This window comes from Danio rerio, chromosome 19 (assembly GCF_052040795.2).
Source record: "Danio rerio strain M-AB ecotype USA chromosome 19, GRCz13ab, whole genome shotgun sequence".
Taxonomy (NCBI): domain Eukaryota; kingdom Metazoa; phylum Chordata; class Actinopteri; order Cypriniformes; family Danionidae; genus Danio; species Danio rerio.
The window spans coordinates 2114513-2142500 of NC_141039.2; the positions used below are offsets into that span (position 1 = coordinate 2114513).

The 27988-nt window shown below is 37.9% G+C and overlaps 2 protein-coding genes and 1 long non-coding RNA gene across 36 annotated transcripts in view; 2 read left to right on the forward strand and 1 right to left on the reverse strand.

Moving 5' to 3' along the window:
• Positions 1-27988, forward strand: part of dennd3a (DENN/MADD domain containing 3a) — a 400395-nt gene that overhangs the window by 29080 nt on the left and 343327 nt on the right. For 4 of the 8 annotated variants that reach the window (XM_087295154.2, XM_087295156.2, XM_087295153.2 and 1 more), the window contains 6 exons: positions 1306-1445; positions 3989-4149; positions 5131-5270; positions 5630-5748; positions 10154-10291; positions 10406-12366. In XM_087295154.2, coding sequence (XP_087151280.2) covers positions 1306-1445; positions 3989-4149; positions 5131-5270; positions 5630-5748; positions 10154-10291; positions 10406-10612 — 905 coding nt within the window. In that variant the 3' untranslated portion in view covers positions 10613-12366. Of the gene's footprint in view, positions 1-1305; positions 1637-3988; positions 4150-5130; positions 5271-5629; positions 5749-10153; positions 10292-10405; positions 12367-27988 lie in introns of those variants that run through there. The other 4 variants (XR_015516273.2, XR_015516271.2, XR_015516272.2 and 1 more) reach the window with 2 other exon arrangements.
• Positions 14915-18117, reverse strand: LOC148679758 (uncharacterized). The gene is made up of 3 exons (XR_015945300.1): positions 16774-18117; positions 16086-16530; positions 14915-16044 (listed from the first exon to the last, which is right to left on the reverse strand). It is a non-coding gene; the product is annotated as an uncharacterized LOC148679758 (long non-coding RNA).
• The window catches only part of ptk2aa (protein tyrosine kinase 2aa), a 108677-nt gene continuing 99290 nt past the window's right edge, over positions 18602-27988 (forward strand). For 25 of the 27 annotated variants that reach the window (XR_015945154.1, XR_015945155.1, XR_015945159.1 and 22 more), the window contains exon 1: positions 19286-19404. The gene's annotated coding sequence lies outside the window, so the exon portion shown is untranslated. 27 annotated transcript variants of the gene reach the window in all.

Below are 27988 nucleotides of genomic sequence, written 5' to 3' on the forward strand. Positions count from 1 at the left end.
TTGTAATATTAGTATTATTAATAGTAGTAATAATAATAGTAAATTAGTAGTAGTAGTATTAATAGTAATATTAGTAATAATAGTTATAGTGGTAATAGTAATAATAGTAATAGCAGTAGTAGTGATAGTAATAATAATAGTAGTAGCAATAGAAGTAATAGTAGAAGTAGGAATAATAGTAGTAGTAATAGTAATAGTAGTAGTAGTAATAGTAGTAATAATAGTAATAATTTATTATAGTAATGAAAATGAATGAGACCAATAGTCATTGATCATAAACACACGTCTTGTGTTTGTGAGGTTCACATGATTATGTCACAGGACCAGCAGTTAAAACACTGAGATGGAAGACGTCCTACAGAAATATGTCCTCCCTTAAACTCCCAGAATCCCCTGCGGTGAGGAGTCAGTCACTCACCGGGAGGATTTTACCACCAATCACAGAGAAACTGAAGCCACATGAAAGAGAGAGAGCCTTTCTGTAATCATTACCAGACTCCTGAAGTGTGTGTGTGTGTGTGTGTGTGTGTGTGTGTGTGTGTGTGTGTGTGTGTGTGTGTGTGTGTGTGTGTGTGTGTGTGCATGCATATATAAATTCATGTGCACGTGTATATAAATACATGCATGTGGGCATATGTGTGTGAGTGAGTGAACGAGTGAGCGAGTGAGTGACTGGCAGCTTAAAGACGCTTCTCATATGGAGAATGAAGTCACATGCATTGCTCAGGTGTGAGTTTCTCAATCTTGATGGTTCTGTGGGTCTCGTCAAATCAAATCTGAGCTTTGTCTTGTGTTTTTTATTGGATTCGGGTCAGGTGATTGGCTGGGCCATTCTTGATTTTCTTTCTCTGAAAGCATCTGAGAGTCTCCTTAGCTGTGTTTTAGATCATCGTCTTGCTGAAATGGGTTCATCTTCATCCTCCTGCTAATGTAGATGTTGGACTGAAGCAGCTGATGTTCATTTACACTGAGGAAGGGCAGAAGCTTGCTGAAGAAAGACTGAGAGAATCCAGCTGCTGTCTGGGCTTTCACTGCTAAACCACACCTCCCTTTCCTCATGTGTTCAATATATTCTCCCTGCATCATTGCATTTTACTACACATGACTTCATTTGGACACTAATTAGATTTGTTTTCTTTGCATATATGGATTTCTTTGGTTGCTACCATCATCTGGTAAAAATTTAAAGTCAGCAGCACCTTTAGAAATGTGTTTTCTGAGTAAAATGCTGACGTGTTCAATACTCAATTCCCCCACTGTATGTTTATATAAAGACGTAGATGGCTAATAAAGTGTGTGTTGTAGGTCAGCTGGGTGTGTCAGATGTGGACGGCGGTGGGAACCCGAAGCTGTGGTGTGCTCTGAGTGATGGGAAGCTGCTAGTCTTTGACGCCGCCAGCTGGTCCATGCAGCACAACTCTGTTCAAGTCGGGACGTCCCGTCTGGTGAGGAAACTCTTCTGTACATATCAGATTAAATAACCTTGACGGATGACACATAACGCGGTATTGCTTACATCACACTTATCATCATCTTTTCAGTCCTGAGAGCTTGATTATGAGTTTCAGGAGGATATACAGGGAGAATTTAGAGCACGTTGTATACATTGGTTTTATTTGAAGAAATACCAATGACTGTAAAAAAAATATGGATGACGCGACATCCCCTTTTCCCATTGAACGCCTTGAGGGCAAAACGCCTGCTTGACGGGCACAAACTGTCGCAAAAGACTGCTAAAATTGGAGCCTTGACATACGCAGAAGGACTGTCTGATGGAGCCAGAGGAGGAGCCGCGAAAATGAGCAGAGTCGAGCTTCCAACCAAACGCTTTATGTAAAATCAACCACGCCCCCTGAACTTCTCAGCATGCGTTTGCTGTCATATCAACACAAATGGATGTAATAACGTTAACAAATATGAGAGTTTTATATAATCAATCGCGCCAGCTCCGGGCCACAGCGCATAACCTACTCACGGCGTCACGGGTTGATTCCGGCTCGCATGCGGCAGCGCCGGCTCGCTCGGCCGCTGTATCTGGCTCGATTGACTCGGGCTGGAATCGGGCAGTGAGTCCAGGCATCCGGAGTAGGTCCAGCAGAGGTAACATTAGTCAGTCTGAGGGGTAAGTCTCCGGCAGGCGAGAATCTAGCCGGAACTGGCCCGAGTGTATTTTGCTATCTGGGTGGCTAGGCGTGTATCAGCAAACTAATAAAGCCCGAAAAAAGCCCTGAACTTAGCAAATAAACAGTGTTCCACCAGGATCATGTATGTCAGAAACTGTAGTTTACTGCTGAACTCATTTTGTCATGGTAAAATAACACAGAAATCGAATAATAACACTTCAGTCTCCTGCCGAAGCTCAGACGCGCTGCTTTGAGAAACTGTCAATCACAGCTGTCAATCACGATGACACGCCCAGCATTAAATTACTGCTAAAAACAAACTGTTTACAAAAATGAAGATCTGCACCTATTTCAGCACAATAATCAGTGCCTTAATCGACCAGAACTATCTTTCAGGACATTTTATTGCAAGTGTAATAATTTTTTTTTATTTGGGCTCAAGTCTCCTTCATTAACACGGAGGAGGCGGGCTTTATGACTTGTACTGCAGCCAGCCCCCAGGGGGCGATCTAACGGCCGAGACCTTCACTCAAATGCAGGCTTGCGGCACACTTGGGAAATACACACACACACACACATTTCTTCTGAATTACAAATGTCATTTAGAGTTTTATTCCCCAGATAATTACAATAGGTTAAAATAACTTGTTTTAAAAGAGTTTGATGTAATTTAAAATCAGGATTATTTCACCATATAATGATTTCTTAACCATTCTGAAGTAAAAATAATAATAATACAACAAAAAAAAATTATATTGAGGCATCTAAAAATTAATATTGACATGTCTAATTCTTAAAACATGGCACTTTTTGTTTTGTTTTTACACAATTTAATTCTTGCTAAACTTTTAGCTTTTATTAGTTATTTTTAACGTTTTTTTAATGTTGTTAAATGAAATTAAAATGCAACTAGCCTAAATAAAATCATTTAAAAGAAAAAAACGTTTTATTTCATGTCACATTTACGTAACAAATGCTTTTTTCATTAATTTAGTTTATTAAAATGACTGAGATATCACTGAAACAGCAGCAGACTGTGCCGTGTTTAATAAATACATTTTAAATAGTTTATATTAACTACCTAATATAATAATCTGAAGAGGTTAGCACTGTGGCCTCACAGCAAGAAAGTCACTGTTTCGAGTCCCGGCTGAGTCAGTTGTCATTTCAATATGGAGTTTGCATGTTCTCCCCTTGTTGGCGTGGGTTTCCTCCGGGTGCTCCGGTTTCCCTCACAGTCCAAACACATGCGCTATAGGGGAATTGATGAACTAAATTGGCCGTAGTGTATGAGTGTTTGCCAGCAATGAGTTGCAGCTGGAAAGGCATTCGCTGTGTGAAACATATGCTGGAATAGTTGGCGGTTCATTCCAATGTGGCGATCACAGATTAATAAAAGAACTAAGCCGAAGGAAATGAATGAATGAATAATCTGAAGAAAAAGGACAAATTAAGTGCACTGCACACATGGTGTTCTTACTTTTTGTCTTGTTTCTAGTCCAAAAAGAAAGCATTTTCTAGACAAGTACATAAATCGCTTTGTTTTCAGAAATAAAATGTGGAAATGAAGTGAGTTTTTTCTTTAAACAAGCTAAATCTTGTTTTCGCTTTGAAATAGAACTCCACTGTCAGATTCTTTTGCTTGTTTGAAGGAAAACTCGCTTTATTTGGACGTTTTATTTCTGTAAATGACAATATTTTCACTTGTCTAATATACGTTTTGGATATTTGGACTAGAAACAAGACAAAAACCCCTGGTAAGAAAAGCATTGTTTGCAGTGTGATCTAGTGTCTTAGTGGTGTACTGTGCTCCCCCTGCTGTTGACTGTCTGAACGCACACACTTTCACACACTGCTGTTTTCAGACGTGTATGCTGGCAGTGAATGAGCAGCAGCTGTGGATCGGCTCTAAAGATTCCTTCATCTACATCATAAACCCGCGCAGCGTCTCCTGCAATAAACAGCTGACGGAGCATCGCTGTGAGCTCACCGGGCTCGCCCTGGAGGAGAGAGCCGACAAATTCAGGTGCCGTCACAGAAAATATCCAATTTTTATTTCTATTTTTATTTTTTTGTGTTTGTGCTTTAAAATAAGTAAATTTTATATATATATATATATATATATATATATATATATATATATATATATATATATATATATATATATATATATATATATATATATATGTATGTATGTATATGTTTCAATGGCCAATTTATTAGGTACACTTTACTAGTACTGAGTTGGACCCCTTAATCCTTCGTGGCATAGATTCAAAGTATTCAAGGTAATGGAAATATTCCTCAGAGATTTTGCTCCATATTGACATGATAGCATCACGCAGTTGCTGCAGATTTGTCGGCTGCACATCCATGATGCCAATCTCCCGTTCCACCACATCCCAAAGCTGCTTTATTGGATTGAGCTCTGGTGACTGTGGAGGCCATTTGAGTACAGTGAACTCATTGTCATGTTCAAGAACCAGTCTGAGATGATTGAGCTTTACGACATGCTGCGTTATCCTGCTGGAAAGACAGTGCTCATAAAGGGATGGACATGGTAAGCAGCAATACTCAGGTAGGCTGTGACGTTGACATGATGCTCAATTGGTACTAATGAACCCAAAGTGTGCCAAGAAAATCTCCCCCACACCATTACACACCACCACCAGCCTGAACCGCTGATACAAGGCAGGATGGATCCATGCTTTCATGTTGTTGAGGCCAAATTCTGACCCGACTATCAGAAATGGAGACTCATCAGAGCAGGCCAAGTTTCTCCAATCTTCTATTGTCCAGTTTTGGTGAGCCTGTGTGAATTGTAGCCTCACTTTCCTGTTCTTAGCTGACAGGAGTGGTTAAACAGGTGTACCTAATAAAGTGGCCGCTGAGTGTATAAACCCATGTAACGTTGAACAGTTTAGTTAAACTGCAATCATTCATTGCTTTGAGAGAATCATAGCCAAGTGTTCATGATCAGGAGGTGATGATGTCGTGTGTGTTTCAGCCAGACGGTGGCGTACTCCTGCAGTGAGGACTGCAATGTGATCGTGTGGGACGTTTCCTCACTGCAGGTCAGACGGCAGTTCAGAGTGTCCTGCGGCCGACTGCAGTCCATGCACGTCCACAACGGCATGCTGTGGTGCTGTGAGTTCTCCTCCCTTATTTTATCTCAAACTACATTTACATTTAGTCATTTAGCATGCGCTTTTCTCCAGAGCGGCAGTGCTGTTGAATGCTTGATTCTCATTGGCTGATGAGCATTCTAAGGTGTGCCGGTATTGTCAGATAAATACATAGATAAAGTAGTTCCAGCAGGTTTTGAGCGCATTACAGCTCCATATCACTACACTGAATGTTATTTCACAGTCAGACTCACATCAAAACACAACTGAAGGCTTTAGAGGAGGTGTGGAAGAAGCTAGTGCTACACACAGGATGAAAACATCTACTTTTATTTTGCTTTCGGAAATTGAGTAAAGAAAGTCTTTGTTTTTGTGTGTCAGGTGGTCGTGATTGTGTGCTGGAGGTGCGCAGGAACGGCTCGGTTCACCGTCGGATCTCTCTGCCCGATCACCTGCTGAGCTCACCAAAGGGCTTCAGCAGTTTCCTGCTCTTTAATGAGGTAAGAAACAGCGGTTTGACATTTCCTCCGAGCTCGTCTGCATCTCTGAGTCCATTCAGCACATCATCAACACTCATTAAGTCAAACGGCTAATGCAGCACACATGTGAGGTCATTTACAGCCTGTTTTAATGACTCTCGGCCTCTCTGATCAGACCAGCTTTGAGGATTTACAAGAAAAGAGATGCTGAAAAAAGTGGCTCCTAAATGAAGTCCTGAGATTTGTCAACAGACAGTCAGCGCTTATGGATATTTGTGGTCATTTCACTTCAAAAAATGCTTTTCTTAGTTAGGTTTTTTGTCTTGTTTTTAGTCCAAATATTGAAAAGTTTTTAAACCAAGAAGCATTTTCTAAACAAGCAAAAAAACGCTGTCTTGTTTTATTAAATAATCTTAAAACAAGCAAAAGAATCTGCCAGTGTGGGGAGTATAATCAACTAGCTTTTCCTTTTGACATGAGATTATTTTGCTGACCTCACTGGCTCACTCACACACACACACACACACACATTTCTTCTGAATTACAAATGTCATTTAGAGTTTTATTCCCCAGATAATTACAATTGGTCAAAATAACTTATTTTAAAAGAGTTTGATGTAATTTAAAATCAGGATTATTTCACCAAATAATTAATTATTAACCATTCTGATGTAAAAAATATTAATAATACAACAAAAAAAAGTTATATTGAGGCATCTAAACATTAATATAGACATGTCTAATTCTAAAAACATGGCACTTTTTGTTTTGTTTTTACACAATTTAATTCTTGCTAATCTTTTAGCTTTTATTAGTTATTCTCAACGTTTTTTGATGTTGTTAAATGAAATTAAAATGCAACTAGCCTAAATAAAATAATTTAAAAGAAAAAAATGTTTTATTTCATGTCACATTTACGTAACAAATGTTTTTTTCATTGATTTAGTTTATTATAATGACTCTGAGATATCACTGAAACAGCAGCAGATTGTACCGTGTTTAATAAATACATTTTAAATAGTTTATATTAATTGCCAAATAATAATCTGAAGGGGGCGGCACGGTGGCTCAGTGGTAAGCACTGTGGCCTCACAGCAAGAAGGTCGCTGTTTCGATTATTTTGCTTGTTTTAAGGAAAAACTCACTTCATTTTGACTTATTTCTGAAAACAAGACTACATGTTTTGAAGTGTCTATATTTATTTATTTTATTTATTAAATCCATTATTCAATTCAATTCAGCTTTATTTGTATAGCGCTTTTACAATGTAGATTGTGTCAAAGCAGCTTCACATAAATGGTCATAGTAACTGGAACAGTGTAGTTCAGGTTTCAGTGTTTAAGTTCAGTTCAGTTCAGTTTAGCTCAGTTCAGTGTGATTTAATCATTACTGAGAGTTCAAACACTTAAGAGCAAATTCATCGATGCGTAGCTCTACCAATCCTGAACCATGCGAGGCAGTGGCGACAGCGGAGAGGGAAAAAAAACTTCACCTGATGGGAGTGAAGAAAAAAACCTTGAGAGAACCAGACTCAGTTGGGCACGACCATTTTAATTTCTCCGCTGGCCAAAAGTCTTGTGCAGAGCTTCAGTCGCCATGGTGGAGGCTGGAAGATGGCCTCAGCGAAGACTCGTCTGTCCCTGGAGCGTCGCTGGAATCAGACTCATGTTCTCCACTCCCCACGACCATCAGCGCAGCAGCAGCTCAGGATATGGCCTGGTCCCGGATATGGAATCCTTGGGATCATCTCGTCGCTCGTATTCGTGAGATCTGCATCTTCTGTAAATGATTTTAAATCCACAGCCGCATCTTCTGACTCTTGCTTTTTACTCGTTCTAAATTCTTGGTCTCTTTAAGGTTTAGTGTTTTGCATTTATTATTATGTTGTTGTTTTTTATTCTTTTGTATTTGTGCTTTGAGTAAAACAAAACAAATTTAATTAAAAAAAAATGTAAAAATGCAATGCTCAGAATTCTCTTTACCTAGGCTTTAATGAATCCTTATGAATTCTGCTTTTAAACTAACTTTTTCTTCAGTATGTAGGTTTACAACCTCCGTGAAGTCGGCACCCCATAAAAAGAAATAATCCCAAAAACTACGCCGTTCGTTTGTGCTGCAAAAACGAATGTTTGTGCTGGTTTGGTGTCTGAGATATCAAGCATTATTATTTTTTTTGGACTGTGTGACGTTGATTTCCACGCCATGTTGCTCAAATCAGCAGTTAATTTGTGTTAAAACATACGCTGTATCTATTTTCCTTGTTTAGTAAAAACCAAAAATATTTTTCAGGAGCTGTGACGTCACTTTCCACCACAGATCCTCTAAATCCCACACAACAGGAGTCATTCGTTTGGGCTCAAATTGTGCTGAAAAGATGAACTTATCAATATTTTTCTACATGTTAGAAAAATATTGATAAGTTCTTAAATTAAGAAGCCATTACTAGACAAGCAGAAAATACAGTCTTGTTTTAATAAATAATCTTAAAACAAGCAAAAGAATCTGCCAGTGGGGGGAGTAAAATAAACTCGCTTTTCCTTTTGACGTGAGATTTATTTTGCTGACCTCACTGGCTGATTATTTAGCTTGTTTTACAGAAAAACTCACTTCATTCTGACTTATTTGGCTTGTCTATTTATTTAAATATTTTATATATTAAATCCTTTATTTGTGAGATGTGTACCCCAGATCCTCTAAATCCCACACAACAGGAGTCATTCGTTTGTGCTTGATTTGTGCTGAAAAAATTAACTTGTCAACATTTTTCTAAAATATTGACAAGTTCTTAAATTAGGAAATTAAGAAGAAGTAGTTCTTAAAATAAGAACTACTAGACAAGCAGAAAATACAGTCTTGTTTTATTAAATAATCTTAAAGCAAGCAAAAGAATCTGCCAGTGGGGGGAGTAAAATAAACTCGCTTTTCCTTTTGACGTGAGATTATTTTGCTTTCCCATAGCAGATTATTTTGCTCGTTTTAAGGAAAACCTCACTTCATTTTGACTCATTATTTCCGAAAACAAGACTATATGTTTGGCTTGTCTAGAAAATGCTTCTTGATTTAAGAATTTGTAAATATTTGGACTTGAAACAAGACAAAGAAAAGCATTGTTTGCAGTGTTGTAGGCCCAGACCAAATCTGCACACACACAAATCCACAGATGTTTTTAGCCCATCATTGAATCTGGTTATTTACTGTATATTCATTCAGTTTTTATATTAAACATTGATGATAGTGCAGTCTGTAACGTTACTTTGTGTAAAACATGCTTCATTAAATCAAATGTGACTATCTATTAAAATGAAATCCCATTTATTAATAAAACTTGGTGTTTTGAGGGATATTTAATGTATTCTGACCCACAATAACTTCTGATTAGTTGACATTGCATCTAATTTTGCTTTACTTTTAGGCTATATGTATATATAGACACCTGTTTTATAAAGAAAAGTGTCCAGTGTACCCTTGCGGTATCTATCGGTGCTAGTTTGTGGGTGTTGAATTAATTATTTGTCATATACACTGATTTACAATGGTATGAAGCGTTATAGGGGTGACCAAATTTATATTTATATTACCTATGATTTTATTTTTAATACATTAACATTTAGTCATTTAGCAGACGCTTTTATCCAAAGCGACTTACAAATGAGGACAAGGAAGCAATTTACACAACTATAAGAGCAACAATGAATAAGTGCTGTAGGCAAGTTTCAGGTCTGTAAAGTGTAAGAAGCAAAACATTAGTAATTTTTTTTCTTGTAGTTAGTGGAGGAGTCAGAGAGGCAATTGCAGATTAGGAAGGGAAGTGGAGACTAAATAGTTGAGTTTTTAGTGGTTTCTTGAAGACAGCGAGTGACTCTGCTGTTCTGATGCAGTTAGGGAGTTCATTCCACCAACTGGGCAGATTGAGCGTGAGAGTTCGGGAAAGTGATTTCTTCCCTCTTTGGGATGGAACCACGAGGCGACGTTCATTCACAGAGCGCAAGGGCACATAAATCTGCAGGAGTGAGAGCAGATAAGGAGCAAAGCCAAAAGTGGCTTTGTAAGCAAACATCAGAGCTTTGAATTTGATGCAAGCAGCAACTGGCAGCCAGTGCAAACGGATGAGCAGCGGAGTGACATGTGCTCTTTTAGGTTCATTATAAACCACTCGTGCTTTTAATATTAATATTTGAGATACAGATCAGCAAAACCTTTTTCTCACTATTAAAGTGCTGTAAAGTGCATACATCTTGTTTTGACCTCCTTCAGCGTAAGTCAATCCCCCCCCAAACCCACCTGTAAATCACACCCTGCTGTTAAGCCACTGCAATGACAGCAGCTCTTCATATGAAGTTGATATCATGATGCAATGATGTTGATATTAATCGTCTGTCTATATGAAGATGTCGATATTAATGGTGTAATTGATCTGTGGTTTCAGTCGGAGCAGCTGTGGGCTGGTTTTGCGGATGCGGGTGAGCTGTGTGTTTGGCACTGCAGAGACATCAACAAACCCTTCATCAGGATTCAGCTCAAAGACTGCGCCGCCGTCACCTGCATGATCAGGGTCAAGAACCAGGTGAGACGCACGTTCACCTGTCTGACTGTGTGTGTAAGTGACAGGATTTTGAATAAACCGACATGGTGTGTGTATATTTATTTAGTTTATTTCTGTGTGTGTGTGTGTTGTCAGATCTGGGTCGGTGGTTACAATGGCAGCGTCACAGACAGACGAGTGCGTGGGAAGATCTACATAGTAAACACGGACCGATATACAGTGGAGAAAGAGCTGCAGGCCCACGCCGACGCCGTTCAGACCATGTGTTCAGCCGAAGACCGATATGTGCTCAGCGGAGCCGCACAGGATGATGGGAAAATCGGCATCTGGAAGGTGGAGTAGAGGTGAAACTACAGCTTGCATTCATTCAGGAGGTGTTCACGCTCAACAGCTTTGAGGAAATTAAAGGGACAGTACATCCATATTTACTCATCCTCCAAACCTGTTGGAGATTCTGTCGAACACAAAAGAAGATATTTTGAAGAATGTTGGAAGCTTTTAACTATGTGTTCCTACTATAGATGTCAATGGCTGGTTTTTCCCAACATTCTTCAAAATATCTTCTTTGTGTTCAACAGATGCAAGAAATTGATTGAAGTGTTGAAGCACTTACTACACTAACTTAGCTTGTATATGAACGCAACATGAACCAAGGACTTATAATAAATCATTAATGACATGATGCCACAGCAATGCATAATCCCATCAGAATCCTCAAGCATACCCGTTTCTTTTTTGTTGGTTTGTTTGTTTGTTTATTGTTTTTTAAAGTGCAAAAAAGTTCAATATATGCATTGAAAACCTTGTGTGTGATTAAGGAAATTCTGGTTTAATAATATAAATTAACTAAAGTAGTTTTTAAACTAGTATTTAAGTTCATTCCCTCTGTTTTTGTTGGCTATAATAAGGTGTAAACACAGGCTAACATGTAAAATGAACAGCCTCTGTTGTCTTGCATCTATACAAATGAGAGGAAATGTAATGCATTCGTGTAAAATGAACATATGCAATGCAAACACACACACACACACACACACACACACACTGCCTGATGGGAAATATGCCATATTACTGTCCAGAGCATGCACACTTTCACATTCAAGATGCTATGAGCTTTTGGCTTAATACTTACTACTGTAAACGATTAATCACATCCAAAATAAAAGCTAATATTTACATAATATACATGCTTATTAAGTGTGCGTACCGTGCATGTTTATTTTGTCTTTATATAAATGCATATAATTATAAATAAATACACAAGTAGACTTACATATTTTTATTTTGATGTACAAATGAAATATTTATATCTATCACATAAATAAATATAAATATTAAAAGAAATTTGCATTTTATAGAGTTTATATATGCACAATATTTATGCACCACGAACACACACACATTATGTAAACACAAACTCTTATTTTGGATGGGATTGATCGTTTGACAGCTCTAGTTTTGACACTATGTTTATGATGAATCGCTCAGTGTTTTATCAGTATTTATGAACCTCGTTGGTGCCTGAATATGATTTATGATGGATCATCATTTATGATGATGATATGCGATGGTTTTTAATGAGCCAAAAATGCCAAACTCTGGAAGACGTCCAGTGTAAATGTTTATTATTGCACAAATGGCCGGAGCTGACTGGCTTGTTTTAATATGTCTGTATTGCATGACAGGCCTACTGTACATCATTATTGTTTTAACAAAAAAAAAACAAAAAAATCACTAATTTGTGTTATCACTCCGTCTCATTTTATCTGCAATCTCCTCTTCGAAATGTCATATGCACTTTACTCTCCAACACTAGTTCTCTTGTTTACCGATTATACATTTGACTCTTCAGTTTTGTTTTGAGTCAAAGACGAACAATGAGCCTCAACCAAGCCATGGGACACAATGAAGGATTTACTGTCAGTGCAAATGCGTTTGTGTAAATAGTTGTATATTAACTTTGTTTTACTTTTTTTTTGCATTTGTTCAGATGTTATTTTCAAAGGGTTTAGATTATGAATATAAAGGGAAATTAACAGTGACTGATGTATTTATTGTGTGTAAACAAAATCACTTGAATTAAACTTGTAGTGTTATTTGCTCTTTGGATTTCAGTTCTGTTTTCAACCACTAGAGAGCAGCAGAGTCAATCTCTTCATCCTATGATGCACTTTCACAGGAAATTCGTGAAATACTAGTACTTTACACACTGTGTTATGCATAATATTTAAATTCAGATATGTTAACAGGTTAAAAAATATATAATATTGTTTTACATTTTTAATGGATTTTTAATTTGATTTATAAAAAACAAACAAGATCAGTTTATGTTATTACAGTTCATTTGGCACACAAGAGTTAAAGATAAATTTCCCAGAGATGGGTTGCGGCTGGAAGGGCATCCGCTGCGTAAAAACTTGCTGGATAAGTTGGCGGTTCATTCCGCTGTGCCGACCCCGGATTAATAAAGGGACTAAGCCAACAAGAAAATGAATGAATGAATGAGTTAAAGATAAAGCCGAGCACAATGCATTGTGAGCTGAAATATTATTTTCAGTTTGCATATTTTTGGCATTGGGATATTTATTGTTCGTGTATGATGATGTGGTTGTTGTTTATGAGTCGTGGAGTCAAACAAAAGCTCTACAATAAAATGACTGACTGACAAATGAAACCTATCACACTGCAAATAACAAACTTTACTAGCTTACTTGCGTTTATATCTTGTTTCTAATCCAAATATCTTCAAGTTCTCATGTCAAGAAGCTTTTTCTGAATGAGTAAAAAATCATCTTTTGCTTTCAGAAATAATAATTCAAATACTAAGTGAGCTTTGCAATAAAACAAGCATAATTATCAGGCAGTGGGGTTAGCAAAGCAATCTCCTTTTAGGTTTGATATTAGTTTACTTTGCTTATCCTTACCTTTTAAACGGGTTTTTTCACCAACAAAAATGTTCCTTGATCAATTTCATTCATTCATTTATTCATTTTTTTTTCCCGTTTAGTCCCTTTATTTATCAGGGGTCGTCACAGTGGAATGAACCACCAACTATTCCAGCATATGTTTTACATAGCAGATGCCCTTCCAGCTGCAACCCATCACTGGGAAAAATACACACTCATTCACACACACACTCCACACTACGGCCAATTTAGTTCATCAATTCCATTGTAGCGCATGTGTTTGGACTGTGGGGGAAACCGGAGCACCCGGAGGAAACCCACGCGAACACCGAGAGAACATGCAAACTCCACACAGAAATGCCAACTGCCCAATGACTGATTTCTGAAACACAGAAAAGGGCACTAAGCCACCGTGTGTGTGTGTGTGTGTGTGTGTGTGTGTGTGTGTGTGTGTGTGTGTGTGTGTGTGTGTGTGTGTGTGTGTGTGTGTGTGTGTGTGTATATATATATATATAAATAACCAGTTTTTTATTCATTCATTTCCAAATAAATAAGTCATTTTGTAGGAATCATTTGATGGACGATTCAATTATTCACTCATTGGATACCTTCGCCGCCTACTGGCAGTTTCTAAGACTTGTATAATATCAACCTGATCAACACTTTGCTTGAAAACCTGTTGTATATGATTTGATAAAAGGTTACAGGTCAAATCAAAGCAAAAAACTGCCTAAAATGTTCTCTGTTGTCAAAATGTCAAGGGGAAAACAGTTTTTTGTCATTAAAATTACGAATGTAAAATTAACTAAAATTAACAAACGCCTGTTCATAATGAAAAAAATACAAAATTATTATATATATATATATATATATATATATATATATATATATATATATATATATATATGGCAAAGATGTGTTTGTTTGCTTGATGATTTAATAAACATCTCAGTTCCAGAATATTAAAATTTTCTGGCTTTATGTTTTACATACATTTGATATTTCAGGTCTTACATGGTTATTCATACAGAAACACACGCCTCAGAACATTTATTAAAGGGACCGTTCACCCAAAAAATGTTAATTCTGTCATCAATTACTCTCTTTTTCTGAACATTTCTGAGTGTGTGCCTTTATTACAAAAAAATACATACAGTTGAAGTCAGAATTATTACCCTACTGAATATTTTTGTCCCCAGTTTCTGTTTAACAGAGAGAAGATCATTCAGCACATTTCTAATCATAATCGTTTTAATAACTCGTCTCTAATAAGTGATTTATTTTCTCTTTCCCATGATGACTGCACATAATATTAGACTAGATATTCTTCAAGACACTTCTATACAGCTTAAAGTGACATGTTAAGGCTTAACTAGGTTAATTAGGGTAAAGTTAGGGTAATTAGGCAAGTCATTGTATAACAGTGGTTTGTACTGGAGACTATCCAACACAAATATTGCATAAGGGGTTAATAATATTAAGCTTAAAATGGCTTTAAAACAATTAAAAACTGTTTTTATTCTAGCCGAAATCAAACGAATAAGACTTTCTCCAGAAGAAAAAAATATTTTAGGAAATACTTTGAAAAATTCCTTGAATCTAAAAGGTCTAATAATTTTGACTTCAGTTGTGTGTAGATATAGTTTTTAGTTAGTTAGTATTGCACACTCCTACCGTATGCATCCTCTTATATAAAGCCAGTACTGAAGGAGCTTTAACAGTGACTCTGCAATGCATTTTATTTTTATGGCCAGGCATTAAAAGCTGAAATTGAAAGTTGAATCCTTTTCTCTTTTGTTCCGCTTGTGATCTCGCCTCTTGACTTGCAGTGGTTTGTGCTCTTGCGTGATGTTTCCCAAGAGTGAAGCGACATGTTCTGCTTGATTGAGAGTCCATCTGCAGAGTCCAGATTATACGGCGAGTTATTTTAATCTCCAGAGATCAGGAGTCCTGCTGTTTAATCCCGTCTGAAGCGCTCAGTGCTCTTATCAAAGAGAGTTTGGGGGAATTATGTGCAGCTGTGTTCATTCATCTGACCAATAAACACAAGCACAGAGTTCACTCAACACAAGAGCACCAATGCATTCAGTTCATCACTCATCATTCAGCAGCATTGGGTTTCACACAATTCATTTAAGCTGTCCCTACACAAATTGATTAAGTTAACAAATGTAAGTGGATTGAACATAAAACTATTAAGTCGTTTGGGAAAAAAATTGCAAGAATTGTGTTATTTCAGCTTATTTTAATGAAGTAGTTGAAATAAGCAGCAAAAATAAGTGTGATTTTAAGGTCTCTGACTCGTATTCTGATGTTGTTCGGAAATGAGGAGTTAATAGGAGTGTTTGGGACGTGCTGCTGCTGACATGAGCTCTCCTTCAGCTGTGATTTGAGGATCGTTGTTCTTCAGAAGGGGGATTTCAGACATCCTCCCGCCCGGACGTGACTCATTTAGAAGGGGCCATCCATAATGCTTTTATGTGCATGATTATGAAAGTTCTGCTGATCTGAGGTCAAGCGTGTGGTTTCACTTATCATGGTTATGTCTGTGGTTCACACATGAACAACTGATTCCAGATCAGTGTGCATGTACGTTCATGAAATCCAGCTGATATGAGTTCAGTAAACACACAAGAATGACACGCCTCAAGGGGTTAAAGGGACAGTAATATTTACTATTTTACTCACTGTCAAGTGGTTATAAACCTTTATGAGTTTCTTTTTTCTGTTGAACACAATGGAGATCATTTGTAGAATGCTGGAAAACTGTAACCATTGACTTTCATAGTATTTGTTTTTCCTACCAGCTTTCTTACCTGTATAAAGCACTTTTGAATGGCTATTTAAAAACAAATGTTCTCTGGTTTACTGATCCGCATGGAAAGAAACACAAATGTTCTCTGGTTTACTGATCCACATGGTAAGAAACACAAATGTTCTCTGGTTTAGTGATCCACATGGAAAGAAACACAAATGTTCTCTGGTTTACTGATCCACATGGTAAGAAACACAAATGTTCTCTGGTTTAGTGATCCACATGGTAAGAAACACAAATGTTCTCTGGTTTAGTGATCCACATGGAAAGAAACACAAATGTTCTCTGGTTTACTGATCCACATGGTAAGAAACACAAATGTTCTCTGGTTTAGTGATCCTCATGGAAAGAAACAGAAATGTTCTCTGGTTTAGTGATCCTCATGGAAAGAAACAGAAATGTTCTCTGGTTTACTGATCCACATGGAAAGAAACAGAAATGTTCCCTGGTTTAGTGATCCTCATGGAAAGAAACACAAATATTCTCTGGTTTAGTGATCCTCATGGAAAGAAACAGAAATGTTCTCTGGTTTAGTGATCCTCATGGAAAGAAACAGAAATGTTCTCTGGTTTAGTGATCCTCATGGAAAGAAACAGAAATGTTCTCTGGTTTAGTGATCCACATGGAAAGAAACAGAAATGTTCTCTGGTTTACTGATCCACATGGAAAGAAACAGAAATGTTCCCTGGTTTAGTGATCCTCATGGAAAGAAACACAAATATTCTCTGGTTTTGTAACCCGCATGAAAAGAAACACAAATGTTCTCTGGTTTAGTGATCCACATGGAAAGAAACAGAAATGTTCTCTGGTTTAGTGATCCACATGGAAAGAAACAGAAATGTTCCCTGGTTTAGTGATCTGCATGGAAAGAAACAGAAATGTTCTCTGGTTTAGTTATCCACATGGAAAGGTCCTAATGCATAATTCTCCATCTAAGCTCATTATCTCACTTCTTTAAAATCACTTTTTGTGTGTATATTCAACAGAAGAAAATCTCATAACAATTTGAAACGTGTAAATGATGACAGAGTTTCGTTTTCGAGTGAACTATCACTTTAGGAAGTAATCAAATTGCTGAATAAAGTGTTAAAAATCCAAACAGCAATATGTGCCCTAACATAAATTGTTACCTCACCCCCTGTGGTCGACAAACGTATATTTTAGCACATTTCTATGATCACCGGATAAAAGGAGCTTCAAATACTATAATTTTGATCATACTGATAAGACAAACACAGATCTGAAAACTGCCTATATTTATCTGTATAAATTCATAATTACAACAAAACAATATGTTGTTGTAAAATTAGTAACATCATCATGACTGACAAATGCGTTGGGGAAAAAAGTGCTGAATATCTGCAAATATTTGCTTCACAAACATGAGAGAAATAAAGCGTAAAGTCTGAATTGTGCACTTTTAGATGAGAGAAATGTTCTCTGGCTTAGTAATCCAAATAGAAACAAAATGCAGAATTCCCCATCTTCGCTTATTATCGCATTTCTGTAAAATATCTTCTTTTGTGTTCAACAGATTCTCACAAAGGTTTGAAATAGGTAAAGAGTGAGTAAATGACCACAGCATTTTCAGTTTTGAGCGAACTACCCCTTTAAGAATGAATCGAACTGCTGAATGAAGTGATTTTGAATATCCAAGCCGCAAATAAAATATATATTATGTGTCATAACATACATTATTAATTAACACATTGGGGTAGCCTATTATTGATTTAGCATCAGAGAATTTCCAGAGATGTTGTGACAATGAATCGCAGAGAGCAGCTGCTCTGTTCGTTGCTTCTGAATGGTCTCTTCTTGAGCAATGTGCTCTCTCAGATGGACACTGAGACCTATAGAGAGCACAACACAAATGTCCACTGTTGAACTCATCAAGGCTTTCATAGTTGCTCTATTGTGTCCGAGCATGTTTGCTCGAATCGTTTTGAATCGATTCCTCAAAACGATTCGTTTAAATCACTCTGGAAAACAGTTGGAAGTTGTAAAGAACCACTGGAATGTAGCAATACTGGGATTCATTCATGCTAATTTATTACTGATAATAAGCATGTGTAACTACTAATGTCTATATCTTGGAATGATTCAATTAAAATGTTTCAGAAATCTTTTTCAATTTGCTCAGAGTTTTGATTGTGGCTTGTAAAGTGGGGAGGTGGGACAATAACAACACTGCTATTGTAATTATTAATGATTTATTTATTATTTTAATAGTTAGTTGAATTTATTTAGTCTTTTCTAAGGATTTGGTTGCCAAAACACTTTTGGGAACTCTTTCTGGTTCCCACACCATCCCAGAGTTCTGCTAGTTATCTATAGAGAACTTAATATAGTCTACATTAATAAAAGGTATTCTCTAGGTAATGAGAACGCTCTTGGAACCTAATTGCAATGTTCTGGAAAGGTTAGTTTTTGGTTCCCTAAGAAGAATCTTCAGTGAATGTTTTAATTTGATTGGCAGAAAATGTCATATGGGAATGAAACAATCTAAAAAATATATCTGTTCATTAACAGTTTCTGTATTTTGTGATTCACTTAATTGTGTTTCTGCGTTGGACGTGAATTTTATTAGAACTACAAACGTGGGTAAAAACTGTAAACAAACTACAAACATGGCGGACACACTAGACAAACCGTTAAGTACAGAGGTAAAATTGTTTGAACGACTAATTCATTCATAGCTAGCCAACTGGAAAATATAATCACGTTTTTCGATTTACAGTTCATCTGCAACAACAATGTTAACTTGTAAAGACGTGTTTGGACATTAACTTTTTAAAAAGTCTAATAATTAGGCTATGGGAAGACCTGAGGAGATTTCTCTGAAAGACTTGCGAGTGGTAGATTAACTCTCTGCTGCTGAATATTCAATAAGGTAAGACTGAAATAACATCTAAATATTTATTTTAATTTCATAAGACCTTTAAATTCGATGGAAGTGTGGATGATGTGTCAGATGATTGACAGGGCGTGGAACTAAGCAACATAACGGTCCCGTTAATGAGGTAGTAGCCTAGCATGCCCCAAAGCTTTCATAGTCAAAACTGTGCACTTTTTCGTAACATAAAACTTAATAATACTTTTTTGACGAAGTAGGTGATTTGGGGCTCAGCACATCCCTTTAACCGTTCAAGCGAACCGACTCTCTAAACGACTCGGACAGGCGCCAGTGGCCAGCGTCAGCTCCAGCGGCGTTCATTCACTCGGGACTGGGAGGAGTGTGTGTGCGTTATGTGTGTGTGGCTGGATGGAGCTGGAGTGGGCTGGGTTCTGCCCGTCAGCCATGTTGGAATGAGAGGGAATGAAAAGCTGGAATGAGGGAAAATCGACAGGAAAGGACAGGAAAAGCGACTTCAGGAATATCACAACGCGCGACGGGCGGATCACTCGATAAACCAGTGAGTAGAGCTCATTTCTGCCTTCGCACGACCGTTAGAAGGGGAAAACTGTCAATGTGAACAGCAAATATGGGGATTCCGGTGCTGGATCAACCCTGCCATGCGTTCAGGAGGAATCTGATGGGTTTGAATCCGATATGCTCGGTAATCGTGACGCGCGTTCACGCTTCCTATTCATTGGATCAAACCAAGCTTTTATATCGACTTTCTGCTGTTTATGTTGACGTCAGATTCAAAAGTTTATGCCACAATACTCGACTGTAAACCAATTGTCGTGGGCTGTACACAAAGTTTGTGTCTGTCAACTGTTCGACAGCAGGACTTGATGACAGTTTGTGTTATTGTACAGTGTTTTAGCTAGTGAAAGTATACAAAAACAAACACAACATACAAATGAAATAGCTTAAGCAATAGTGAAATACAAAGTTTAAGCAGTCAGTTTTTATGAAATATAATCAGATATACTTAGTTTGAGTAACACTGAAGAGAGAATGGCTTGAGTTTTATTAAATAGACAAAATATGTACCATATTTTATGAGTATCTGCCACAGTAATACAGGGATTTTAGTAGATGTGCCCTGTTTTTATTAAACTGACAACATATTTACCATGCTTTTTGGGCTTATTCAACAAAAGGATATATTTTTATAGTTTTCAAAATTGTTTATTTGTTTTTATACCCAAGTTATTTGCATTATACTTGTAATATGTGAGCATATTTACTGTAGAAAACTTATCAGCGAACTCTGAGGACTAAAACATGAAATAAATGAATAAAACAATCGTTTATTAATTGTAATCGAGTTAAAATGTTCCATTAATTGAGATTTAGATTTTAGCCCAAATCGTCCAGCCCCACTTTACCCTAATTACCCTTGTTAAGCCTTTTCAATATCACTTTAAGCTGAATACTAGTATCTTGAAGAATATCCAGTCAAGTATTATTAACTAACATCATGGCCAAAAGTAATCAGTTATTAGAAATGAGTTTATAAAACTATAATGTTTAGAAATGTGCTGAAAAAAATCTTCCATCCATTAAACAGAAATTGAGGAATAAAAATTTACAGTAGGGCGAATAATTCAGACTTCAACTGTATGTCTAGCGTATAATACACTTTTAATATATTCAGTATGATGTACAGTACCACAGATCAGTTAGTCGTCATCAGGGTGCGATTTACAGGGGGGTTTGCGTGGGTCAGACCCCCCTAGTTAACGCTTGATCCCCCCCTAAAGGACGTCAACACTACATGTATGACAGTGATTTGCCTTTTAATAGTTAAGAAACTGATCTGCATCTTAAGTAATATTAACAATTAAAACAATAAATTGCTTAAATATACATTTGACCACCCCTATAATGGTCCATACACTCTAAAAATGTTGAGTCCTTTGTTTAACGCAATAGTTGAGTTAAACATATTTGGTGCTTTGTTGGGTTATTTTTTAACATTTATAAGGTTATTTATTAATAACTCAACCAGTCTGGCTAAATATTTGGTGCTTTGTTGGGTTATTTTTAACCTCTATTAGGTTATTTACTGATAACTCAACCAGTGGGGTTAGATATTTGATGCTTTGTTGGGTTATTTTAACCTGTATTAGGTTATTTACTAATAACTCAACCAGTCTGGCTAAATATTTGGTGCTTTGTTGGGTTATTTTTAATCTGTATTAGGTTATTTACTGATAACTCAACCAGTGGGGTTAGATATTTAAGGCTTTGTTGGGTTATTTTTACCTTTATTAGGTTATTTACTAATAACTCAACCAGTCTGGCTAAATATTTGGTGCTTTGTTGGTGTATTTTTTAACTTGTATTAGGTTATATACTGATAACTCAACCAGTTGGGTTAAAATTTTGGTGCTTTGTTGGGTTATTTTTGAACCTGTATTAGGTTATTTATTTATTAACTCAACCAGTTGGGTTAAATATTTGAATTTCATCAGTGAACTGATTTAACTGGCACAGAACAGCTGTGTTAATATGTCTGCGTAATGTTGTTTTTGCGTTATAAAATTTATTTAAGCTCATAATTATAAAATAAATAGTAGTACTAGTAGCAATAGTAATACCAGAATAGAAAAAATAACATTTAATAAAAATCAACCCAATGCATTGAGTTAAAATACCCCATAGGTGCTATAATAATCTATAGTTGGGTTATATGTTCGGGTATTTTTAACCCAACAATTTTAACAGAGTACCATTGTGAATGCATGTTTGCCCCAAAATCTAGAGCACCAACAGACAGCGTGAGTGTTCACAAAACACTTGTTTTCACTTGTGTTTCTTGTGAAATATGCATTTGCACTGTAGGTGTCTGTAAAACTACATGCATAGTTTGTATTTTATTATACGCTTGCATATGGAAGTTAAACAATAAAATAAAAAACATGTGCAGTCATTCACGGTCATCCTTTAATATGTTTATTTAACATCACAAATGTCATTGAGAACCACTCAATATCCCTCAGAGCACTGAAAACACAACAAGTGTGAGTAATAAATTAGATGTAATTGAATTAAATATATTTGGTTCTATATTAATCAAAACACATAAGCCCCCCCCCCCCTCTTACACCCTCCCGGTCATCAATGTATAATTCGTACCCTGGTCGTCATGCTGGATGTGATGAGAGAGCAGGCGCAGCTCTTGGTAGTAGTGCTGGAGAAGGATCTGTGTTATTTGCTGATGTGTGTGTGAGTGCTGCTGGGGTGTTTTGAGTGTCCTGGGGCTCTGGAGATGACAGTGCGCAGGGCTGGGGTATTTATAGAGCCGCCGCTGAAGCCGCCTGCCTCCAGTCAAGTAATGCCTGCTTATTTGCCAGACTGAGATCAGAACGCTTGGCAGAATTACGGCTCACACCACTCCTCATTATCTTGTGTTGGCGACCGCCGCCGCATTGTCATTTACCCGTGTGAATCGAGCTGGAGTTGAGCTGCTGTTTTCTGACTTGCAGGAGTTAATATTCAGACCTGACGGACATCTAAGAGATCGCTGTGGTGGTCCTGATGGCTCAGTGTTTGGGTTATTAGTTATTGTGGAATGCTGAGAGGTGTGTGTGTGTGTGTGTGTGTGTGTGTGTGTGATCCTGTTGTTTTAGCTGCGCAGGAAGAGAGACTGGGATTTCAGCAGCAATGACAGGAAGCTCAAGTGTGTGTGCATATATGTGTGTATGTATGTGTGTGTGGATATACATTTTTTGTATGTTTGTGTGTTTGTATGTATATGTGTGTGTGTATATATGTGCATGCTAGCGTGTTTGTGTATACGTCTATGTATGTATGTAGGTATGTATGTATGTATGTATGTGTGTATGTTATGTTACGTGTGTGTGTGTGTGTGTGTGTGTGTGTGTGTGTGTATGTGTGAAGGCTTGTATGTTTATGTGTGTGTTGTATGCATAAGTAAATATGTGGGAGTTTTTGTGTGTATGTGGGTGTGTGTATATGTGTGTGTGTGTGTGTGTGTATACGTGTTTGTGTGTTTGTGTATGCTTTCTTAATGTGTGTGTGTGGGTGTGTATGTGTATGTTTTCTTAATGTTTGTGTCTGTTTGATGTGTGTTTTTGTATGTATATATGTCTATGTGTGTGTGTGTGTGTGTGTGTGTGTGTGTGTGTGTGTGTGTGTGTATGTATTTGTGACATATCAGGACACAAATCTGTATGATGACATGGGTATGACACAGGTGTTACAAAAAGGAGGTGAAATATGAGGACATTGGTGACGTTCTCGTTTCTCAAAATGCTTATTAATCCTACAGGATGAGTTTAATCAGAGAGTAAAGCTGCACACAGTCTCCTGTGATGGTTGGGTTTAGGGGTGGGGTGGGATAAGGGCAATATAATATACGGTTTGGACAGTATAAAATGAATGGAAATCTATGTAATGTCCCCACTTTTCACAAAAACAAACGTGTGTTTTCTTAATGTGTGTGTGTGTGTGTGTGTGTGTATGTGTTTGATGTGTGCGTATTTGTTTGTGTATGTGGCATGTGTGTGTGTATATTTGTTAAAGTGTGTGTGTGTGTGTTAATGTATGTGTGTGTGTGTTTTTGTTTAATGTGTTTGTTTGTGTGAGTGTGTGTTTAATATCTGTGTGTGTGTATGTTTAATGTGTTTGTTTGTTTGTGTGTGTGTGTGTTTGTTTGTGTGTGAGTGTGTGTTTAATATATATGTGTGTGTGTGTGTATGTTTAATGTGTGTGTTTATTTGTGTGTGTGTGTGTGTGTGTGTGTGTGTGTGTAATATGTGTGTGTGTGTGTGTGTGTGTGTGTGTGTGTGTGTGTGTGTGTGTGTGTGTGTTTGTTAATGTATGCATATATGAGTGTGCGTGTGTGTGTGTTTGTTAATGTATGCGTATATATATGTGTGTGTGTGTGTGTGTGTTTGTTTATGTATGCGTGTGTGTGTGTGTTTGTTTGTGTGTGTGTGTGTGTGTGTGTGTTTGTTTGTGTGTGTGTTAATGTATGCGTATATATATATATGTGTGTGTGTGTTTGTGTGTGTTTGTTTGTGTGTGTGTTAATGTATGCGTATATATGTGTGTGTGAGTGTGTGTGTGTTTGTTTGTGTGTGTGTGTTTGTTTGTGTGTGTGTTAATGTATGCGTGTGTGTGTGTGTTTGTGTGTGTGTGTGTGTGTGTTAATGTATGCGTGTGTGTGTGTGTGTGTGTGTGTGTGTGTGTGTGTGTGTGTGTGTGTGTGTGATGTCATAGTGTTTAACTGAGATTGGTTTATCAGGATGTCTCTACCTTGTACCGTCCCTCAGGGTTAAAGAGGAAAAGGTCTTCTTCCTCTGGCCAGAAACAGTCGTCCATGTTCATCACAGATGAAACTCTCTCCATAACCAGTCACACATCAAACAAGCTAACATATGCCAATTATAAGACTATCGGCTGATTGTCTATCGGCTAACATGGTTGCCTTGCAGTTTTAGTCGCATTTTAATTGTTTGATGTTCAATCTACTTAAATGTGTAAACACTAATGAGTTAACTCAATTCCTTCATGTTGTCCAACACTAATCAACTGTGTGTGCAGCATTTTCTCACAGGTGTTTGGATGAGGATTGTGATCTTCAAACAGTGACCAGCACAGCTTGATTATACTGCAATATTTAATATCAGTCATTAAAGAATCCACACTGGTGAAACACTAAACAGGTTAGCTCACTCTTTCAGATCTGAACCTGTGTGTGTGGCGTGTTTATTGCTGAGTGTGTGTGAACAGAGGCTTCATTGAGAGCGAGTGATGGCACCACTGTACTTACAGTTTCCAGCCGTCTCAATGGCTCATTCAGAGGTAACGCCACTCACAAACATCTTACACAAATGTTGCTTTTAGGAAAGTCATCTGGACTGAGTTCGTTTAGCAGACGTAAAATAAAACACACACATTTCTGTGTGGCTGACTCTGGGTCAGCAACCACCTGTACTTCAACATACCTCTGAAATGCTTCTATAACTGGCTTCTCTGTGCACAGACCTAAAGGGGGCAGTTCACACAAATATTCAAGTTTGCTCGTCTTGTAAACTGCATCCGGAAGCTCAAATGATGCCTACTCATAAACATGGTGTCTGACGGAGAGCACGCTTTAAAGGCTGTCCTGTGACTCTTACACTGACATTACGAGCCACACTGCAGGAAATGAGTTTGAGCGGCTTCTTCTTCCTCCTGTGGCTGTAAGGGCCTACTCACACTATGCCATCCGTACCGTGCCCAGGCCCGTTTCCCGGATCGTTTGAGAAGTGTGAGTGCGCTGAATCGCGCTCAAGCACGGTTCACTTGGCCGGCCCTGGCCCGGTTGGGAGAGGTGTGCCTGAGCGCGGTACACTTGGGCTTTGGCGCGGTACGCTTGTGTGTGAGTACAAAACGCGCCAAAGCCCGAAACCGAAAGCGAGACGTGACTTTTAAGGACTGTTTGATATGGATTTATTAATCATTCTTACTGTTCAGTGAACGCAAACTGCCGTAGTTTATTAAAGACGCAAACTCCTCACAGCACGCCAGCTACGCGCCTTCAGCAGACCTCCTCATTCCTGCAGCACGAGAGCTTAATGATTGTTTATGAGTGCCAAAAGTGGCGGATCTGTTCGGCGAAATATCTGACTTCGTGTCCCTGCATCCCTACTGTTTGGCGAAATATTTGACGGCATATCAAACGACTGAAACGATATAACTAGAGAAATCTCCACTGTGCTGCTGAGGGAGAGCGTATGGCAAGCCGTTTTAGCATTTAAACCTTGTTCTGACTATCCATAAATATATTTAGAAATATCTCTAATTATATTTTGACTAGTCATAATTATAATTCGACTAGTCAGAATGACAATTAGGGATATCTGCAATTACAATTGTACTAGTACGAAATCAGATTGGAGATATCTGCAAATATATTATGACTAGTCATATTCCTCCATTGACTTCCATTGAAAAATATTTGCAGATATCTCTAAATGAGTTTTGACTCGTCAAAAATCCAATTCAAGATATCTACAACTGTAATTCGACTATTAGTAAATTAATTAGAGATATCTTCAAATATATTTGTAAATATCTCTAAATATGATGAATTAAAGACATCTCCAAATGTATTATGACTAGTAAAAAGAGATATCTCTAATTACAATTGTGACGAGTCAAAACTCATTTAGAGATATCTGCAAATATTTTTCAATGGAAGTCAATGGAGGAATATGACTAGTCAGTCATAATATATTTGCAGATATCTCCAATCTGATTTCGTACTAGTACAATTGTAATTGCAGATATCTCTAATTGTTATTCTGACTAGTCGAATTATAATTATGACTAGTCAAAATATAATTAGAGATATCTCGAAATATATTTATGGAGTCAGAATAAAGATTTAAATGCTAAAAAGGCTTGCCATAGAGAGCGCTTCTGAACAGCGCAGCAGCGATGACGTAAGCGTGCCGAGGCCCGATATAGTGTGAGCGCGGGCCGTCGGGGGAGACGGGAGGGGGGACAAGCGTGGTTTGGCCCGGTTCGAGGCAACTGTACCTAGTGTGAGTACGGCCTAAGTCTTCATCTTTACCTGAGAGAGCCTTCATTAGTGCAGGAAGTGACACACACACACACACAGAGAGAGAGACAGCAGGTTTCTCTGAAAGATCAGCTCTTTTCGCTGTATTCCAGCTCTTTCCGCTCTCGCAGCCAGATCTCTGCCGCTGGAAGGTGGGCTTTTTCCGTGTGCCTGTGGAAACAGGAGGAAGTGTGTTTATGTTTTAAAAAGCCGCACGAACACAATGGCTACTGTTCATTCTGGCGCTCCTGTGGGAGTTGACCTAATTTGGCACTTCAGTTGTCTTTAGTGTGTGATGCTGGTACAGGAAGTGTTGTTTAAGTGAAGGAAGCCCCTCACAGCACAGGCTACTTTTGCTATGCAATATTACATACACTTACTGGTCACTTTATTAGGTACACCTTACTAGTACCAGGTTCTACGCTCTTTTGCCTTTAGAACTGCTTTAATCCTTCATGGCAGAGATTCAACAAGCTACTGGAAATATTCCTCAGAGATTTTGCTCCATATTGTCATGATAGCATCACGCAGTTGCTGCAGATTTGTCGGCTGCACATCCATGACGCCAATCTCCCGTTCCACCACATCCCAAAGGTGCTCTATTGGATTGAGCTCTGGTGACTGTGGAGGCCATTTGAGTACAGTGAACTCATTGTCATGTTCGAGAAACCAGTCTGAGATGATTGGCGCTTCATGAAGTGGTGTGTTATCCTGCTGCCATCAGAAGATGGAGACACTGTGCTCATAAAGGGATGGACATGGTCAGCAGCAATACTCAGGTAGGCTGTGGCATTGACACCTTGCTCAATTGGTACTGTTACGAATAAAAAGTTACGAATTGTCGTGGGATTGCGTTGCATGTATGCAGTTTCACACAAATGCAGGCTGAAGTACATATTTCCAGTGAGTCTGTGTTGAGAGTTCAGTGTTTTTTTTTCTCGCTTGCAGTTATTTGATGTACAGTGTATATTTCACCCCTGCCCATCTTCTATGGTCAGATGATGGTGTGTGTGTTACAGGGGTCATGTTTTGCTGCTCTCTGAGCGCGTCTTTAAGGGAAAAGTCTCTTTTCCAAGTCATTGGTTTGAGAAACGTCCTCACAATCCGACCGTCTGTGAAATTTTCAGCAGGTGTTGATGGAGATAAGAAGCATTTCTCTCTCTGGACCTGTGAAGTCTGGGCTTTCTTCATTTATTCACTCACCCGTTCTTCATGTCATGTTCTGTATAATATATGATCTTTGTTCATGGTTTATATGCTGTTATTACGGTATTTATGCGTTTACTTCTGCTGGTGTCTGACATAGGATTTAGCTACTTTTGTACATTCATTTTCCTTCCGCTTATTCCCTTTATTAAGGTTCGTAGGTTGCTAGGTGAGGTGACTATTAACCATGTTCTCAAAGGATGGCAAGCTGTCACTCTGCTACAAGTTTTATTTACAGAGTTTTTATTTACAAGACACTGCAGTGTTTGTGTGTTCTGCATTTGAGATAATTAGGGTGTATTCACAGTTGCCTTGAACCGGG